We start from the raw sequence: 6,457 nt of genomic DNA, 5'->3' as shown, positions 1-6,457 counted from the left end.
AAAACAAAAGCCAAAAAATAAAACAAACATGTAAACAACAGGCTGAGAATGTGGTAAAATCTGAAAATGTGGTAAAAATGTATCCATTTTTCTGTATTGCTTTAAAAAAACTATTGGTTGGGTTTAGGGAAGGGGGTGGGGTTATCGGTTAGTCGGTCAGTCAGTCAGTCGACAGCGGCCTCTGGTGGATTTACATGGCAAGAGCAGGCTTGAATGCCACTCGCGAGATAAATTGATCATGTGACTATTGGTCATCCACAAAAACAAATCATATTTTTTTTACGTCCTGGAACATATTTGGCACACTCCAGAAATGTATATAGGGCTCTGTAATCAGAATGAGCCTGGGATGGTTCGTACAGTGTCAGCTGGTATGAATTTCTCAGAATGTCTCAATATAATGTTTCATCTAATGCAGCACAGACTAATAAAATGCACAATAAACACTTAAATATGTAAATATTTACTGAATAATATAAAATATTTAGGAAATTTAAACTAAACGGAGCAAAGGAGCAGATTTTCGGCTATCAAATCCCCTTCAGCTTTGGAGATCATGCTCAGTTTATGGCAGGTAGTGTTGGGGGTAATGCATAACAATTATATGTCATGTAATTAATGTTACAATTAATATGTCATGTAATCAGATCACTTTTTTAACACATTATTTTTTTAATTTACAAGAAAATATCATTCATTCATTTATTGTCTTTTCGGCTTAGTCTCTTTATTAATCCTGGGTCGCCACAGCGGAATGAACCACCAATTTATCCAGCACATGTTTTACGCAGCGGATGCCCTTCCAGCCGCAACCCATCTCTGGGAAACATCTATACATTCACTCACACTCATACACTACAGACAATTTATCCTTCCCAATTCACCTATTCCACATGTCTTTGGACTGTGGGGGAAACCGGAGCACCCGAAGGAAACCCACGCGAACGCAGGGAGAACATACAAACTACACACAGAAACGCCAACTAACCCAGCCAAGGCTCGAACCAGCGACCTTCTTGCTGTGAGGCAACATCACTACCTACTGCGCCACTGCGTCGCCCAAGAAAATATCTGTTTTTCAAAAAGTAATGCAGTTACTTTTTTTTTTCCTATTTATTGATTGCCATTTCTTCTGTCCTCTTGTTAGAGAGAAATCAGGAGCAAGTGAAAATGTACAATGTACAGTGTGTAAAATTGATACTATACACTCAAGTACGGTGGCCGGGAAGTGCAAAACAATATTACAAAGTCTGAAACACTTTTACAAAGCTCAAGACAAAAATACATTTTGACAAACATTTTTACCAATCATAAGACACAATTACATAGGAAAAACAAATTTACCAAGGACGAAACAAATTTACATTTTAGAAAAAAATTTACAAAACGCAAAACACTTTTACAAGTCCCGAAACAAATTTACAAGTCCCGAAACAAATTTACAAGTCCCGAAACAAATTTACAATTACAGATTCCTTACGGAAAGGGAATGTCCCACATACCGGAAGTGACTTATTATGTACCACACACCGAAAAATATCAGCTCGTGTGTGACTGTAGACACAGGTTAACACGTCTACAACAATAAAAATCATGGTTTTATCAACTGCGATAAAACATGGTTTTGTCATTTAGAAAATATTAGCTGAGAGTATGTAGAAACATGTAAACGCAAGTACATGGAAACAATCACAGCATGACATATGTTGACTGATAAAGATATCGAACCCAACCTCTCGATGTAGACCTGGATAGTTCAGTTAGATAGGTCGGTTGATATTTACGTTGAACCTTTTGACAAGGGTTCGAATCCCGTTGATGACATGTTAATTATAATTATTTATTTACATTAATTTTGGTTATATACTGTTCTGCTACAGAAATATTAAAATCAATAATGTTTACACTGACACCCAGTAATAAGAATCTTTATTTGGTTTGGGCATGTTTTGTTGCTGTGAAAAAGTGACGAATCTGCAAACGTGAATAGTTTACATCACCAGTTAACACGGACACCAGTTAAACCGTAACACCGGCTTCATTCAGTTTACTGTTAAGAGTTCTCAAGCAGATGTTTACACCGTGTACACTTGACATAATGTCCACAATTACAGCGTACAAGTGGCCCTAAAATATTGAACACATTGATGGAGTGATGCAGTATGTCTGGTGTTTCCGTCTGGTCTGCGTCCTTTATAAACTCCAAGGACCGACCACACATAAAGCAAAACCGCGTTAAGCTGCTCATGTGTTTGCCGCAAAACATCCCTCGACCGCAGTCCATGTTCGGTCACCATAGACTTTATATACACGTATTCCACAGTACGAATTTACCGCGCTCACCACCAACACTTTTCCCCGCCTCACTCCCGGTGTACGTTCCACGTCACTTCCGGTGTGTGGGACATTCCCTTTCCGTAAGGAATCTGTAATTGTAAATTTGTTTCGGGACTTGTAAATTTGTTTCGGGACTTGTAAAAGTGTTTTGCGTTTTGTTAATTTTTTTCTAAAATGTAAATTTGTTTCGTCCTTGGTAAATTTGTTTTTCCTATGTAATTGTGTCTTATGATTGGTAAAAATGTTTTTCAAAATGTATTTTTGTCTCGAGCTTTGTAAAAGTGTTTCAGACTTTGTAATATTGTTTTGCACTTCCCGGCCACCGTACTCAAGTGTATACTGTACACTCAAGTGTATACAAATATCTGTTCATTAACAGGTTCCATATCTGTGATTTACAAGTATTTACTGTTTATTTGTGGTTGTGAATTCTATTATGGGATGTTGATCTCTGTTCTGTCTCTGTTAAAGCGGCTCATTTGTCTGCTTTCAAACAAACTTTGGGACAGTTTGACTAACATATGAACACAACACAAACCAAGAAAATCTAAACAAACTGACAGCATGCTCAAGCAAAAAAATAAATAAAAAATCTCTGTCGCAGTGGTATCGATTATAGTTCAGCACAAGACTCCTTGCAGCAGTTCTTCATGTTTGGTAAGTTATAAAAACTAGTATTTGTTTTGTTTTTATTTTTAGGTTGAGACCTAAAAATGAGAGCTTGAATACTTTTTGTCATCCGGGACCACATGTGTTATTTTATTTTTTGCACAGGACCAAAAGAACTGAAGTGTGGTCACACTGACTGTTAGATTATTGTGGCTATACCTTGTCTGGACTGTGGATAAGATATGGTTTGTGATTTTTCAGCTCATTCTTTGTGTGAAAATCAACACACATTTAGAATACAAAATTAGTATGACTTCTCATGAACAGTTATTTACTTTTTTATGGTCACAATTTCTTTACCTTTTTAAGCTAATGAACTAAAATGTAATCATTGTGACCTTGTTTGTTTTTAACACAAAAACTTTATTAGGCCACTTTAACATTTTTAGAATTACTTAGATTTAAATTATTTTTAATAATTAAAACAATTCATATCAACCACATTTTATATTGAAGGTGGTGTGTCATGTGCTGTCTGGGTTGAGAAATAAGTTGGTTAATGACGATTTAACAGAGAGGAGGAGGGCAAGAACCTGGATATATAAATAATAGTCGAAATCATCAGTCCAAAGCTGTGACTTCTACAACAGACAAGACTGATCCTGCATTTACTAGTGGTGCGGTAATGTATTGAGCTGAATAAAATCAACATTATATTGACTTAAAACTGAATAATGATGTTATTGCCTCTCTGTCAACCATTTTTTCTGTTTTCATGGTATAATACAGTTTATCGCTACAGTTTCTTGCTGTATAAGCCACAGACAGTATGCTGATGTACATGTTATTATACATCATTATAATGATATACTCAACAGTTCTGTGTGTATTTTACAATGTTACAGTTGATCATCATTAGATACTGTTTTACTTATTACAGTAATGCAAACTGACTGCAAAATTGTTTGTAAATTTTTTACAGTATTGTGTGAAAAGAATAGTGTTATACTGTGCTTTTTACCACATTAATCACTCCTGTGGTTAGTTTTACAGTAATTTTACTGTGGTTTGAAATACATCAACTACTCAATAATCCTGGCCAGAAAGTTACTGTCAGTTTGAAGCTGTGTCACTGTTGTATTGTTGTTCTGTGCTGTAAATGTACTGTAACTTGACTTGATAAGTAAAGACTTGAAACGTTTAATAAAACAAATATTAAACATTTAGGGTTTTCTTTAGAAATCCATTAAAGCAGCTATATGCAAATATATATAATATGCCATGGAAGAAGGATAGTTCACCCAAAAATAAAAAGGATCTCATTACTCTCCCTTGTGTGGTTAACGAGTTTCTTTCTTCTGTCGAACACAAAAGAAGATGTTTTGAAGAATGCAGGCTGCTAGGACCAGTTGACTTTCATTTTCAAATTGAATGGAAATCAATGGGTTCGGGCAGGCAGCATTTTACAAAATATCTTCTTTTGTGTTGAACAGAAGAAAGAAAGTCAAACAGGTTTTGATTAAATGACGGCCAGAATTGTCATTTTTCAGTGAACTATGCCTTGTAGATCATAACTAAACAATTTATTTAATAACTAATTAACAATTTCCTGTAGAATCTACAGTATTTTACTGGCTAATTACAGCAAAAATACTGTACTTACATTTACAGCACCATTTATCTTGCTGTATATGTATTTAGAGAACTGTATGCATATCTTTACTGTAAAATATACAGTAATTTGCACAATGCAACTTTAAAATACATTAACATAACTGTCCTACAGTAAAATACAGTTCATAATACAGTAAAATACTGTGAAATTTACAAAAAAAAAATGGTTAACCATGCAGAAATGGATGTTTGATTATTATAAATGAGAATATGAATATAGTACTGGAAGAAAAGACATTCACTTCCCTTTTTTGGTTTTTGCAGAAAGTCACCCAGCTTCCTCCAATCTAAACTAACCAAAATGGCAACTGAAGGTCCAATAACAAAGCTCAATATCTCCACCACTAAAGATGAGGAGGAAATACTTGGAGCTAACAAATATCACCGCCTCAATGCTGACCTTAATGCAGGCACTAACAAAGATCGCGTCTTCCTCTGGTACAAGAAAGAGTGTGGGTTAAAGCCTGTGACCAGGATCCAGTTTTCATTTATAAAAGGTATGGAAAAAGGTCTGGAAACAGCTGGGTACGAGCAGGTCAAGAAGAATCTGAATGCAGGAACCACTGGAGATGAAATTAATCTGTGGTACTTCTACGGCAGCACCGAATCTGACATTCCCATTGTGGACCTGGAGGTAAGCAAAGATGCCACAGAAGAGCCGGATTTTCTGCGAGATGGCTGGGAAAGGCTGGGATGTAATCTGAACCGCAATGCTGGAGGAAATGTCATCCATCTGTGGGTGAAAAGAGAAAAGCCGAGCTACATCTGTGAGATCACAGCATCTACTGACTTCAAATCCGACAAGCAGAAGTTTGATCTTGGCTTCACTCGTGTGGACGAAGACACCAATCGCGGTGCCGGTGGAAACAGCATCTTCCTCTGGTATCGACGCACAGTTAATAAAAGCAAAGCTCTCACCGGTCTTAATGTGTCCACCAAATTTGAGGAGGATGTGAGACTTGAGAATGATGACTTCCAAAAGCTCAGCGTTAATCTCAATACTGGAGCTGGTGGAAATGAGATCTACGTATGGTTCATGAACAAAGGATGCGAATCGCAGGTCAAGAACATCGTTTTACTGGTCAACAGAGACGCCTGGGTTGTGTATCAGAAAGCCGGGATCAACTTCATCGACAAAAATCTGAATGAGGGCAACAAAGGGAGAGAAATGTACTTGGCATACCAGTAGATTAAATGAGTTAGTGCAAATATATGCCAACTATTTAGGGTTGAAGTCAAAGTTATTCAAAAACTCTTTCTTTTTTATTTTTCCCAAATGATGTTTAACAGAGCAAGGGCTTTTTCACAGTATTTTTTATAAAATTTTTCTTCAGGGGAAAGTCTTATTTGTTTGATTTCGGCTAGAATAAAAGAGTTTTTAAAAATTTGTTATGAATCATTATATAGTCAATTTTATTAGCCTTATAAGCAATATTTTTTTCCGATTGTTAACAGAACAAACCATAGTTATACAATAACTTGCCTAATCACCTTAACTTGTTAAGTTAACCTAGTCAAGCCTTTAAATGTGACTTTAAGTTGAATACTAGCATCTTGAAAAATATCTAGTAAAATATTATGTGCTGTCATCATGGCAAAAATTTAAAAAAAATTACAATTTAGCTATTATAAATTAGTTAGATATGTGTTGAAAAAAAATCTTCTCCCCATTAAACAGAATATTCAGGGGGGCTAATAATTCTGACTTGAACTGTATATGCGCTGAAAATGACTGAAAATCATTAATGAATCATAATGGATGATTTAAAATGATATTGTGATTGCTTGAGGTTGTTGTAAAACACGTAACTGCGCTTGTTGTCATGCATGATGATAT

General features: G+C 35.7%; 1 protein-coding gene across 1 annotated transcript; it reads left to right on the top strand.

Moving 5' to 3' along the window:
* The first annotated feature begins 3,582 nt into the window (after positions 1-3,582).
* si:dkey-30j10.5 (uncharacterized) lies at positions 3,583-6,457 on the top strand. Its single transcript, XM_056450416.1, has 2 exons — positions 3,583-3,623; positions 4,885-6,457. The coding sequence occupies exon 2, from the start codon at positions 4,922-4,924 to the stop codon at positions 5,807-5,809; it is 888 nt and encodes a 295-aa protein (XP_056306391.1). The 5' UTR covers positions 3,583-3,623; positions 4,885-4,921; the 3' UTR covers positions 5,810-6,457.

Source organism: Danio aesculapii, chromosome 3 (assembly GCF_903798145.1).
Source record: "Danio aesculapii chromosome 3, fDanAes4.1, whole genome shotgun sequence".
Classification (NCBI taxonomy): domain Eukaryota; kingdom Metazoa; phylum Chordata; class Actinopteri; order Cypriniformes; family Danionidae; genus Danio; species Danio aesculapii.
This window is presented reverse-complemented; position numbering and strand designations above follow the sequence as displayed.

Bases quoted from the DNA above. Each gene is read 5' to 3' on its own strand.
- si:dkey-30j10.5 (XM_056450416.1), top strand. From the start codon at position 4,922: ATGGCAACTGAAGGTCCAATAACAAAGCTCAATATCTCCACCACTAAA.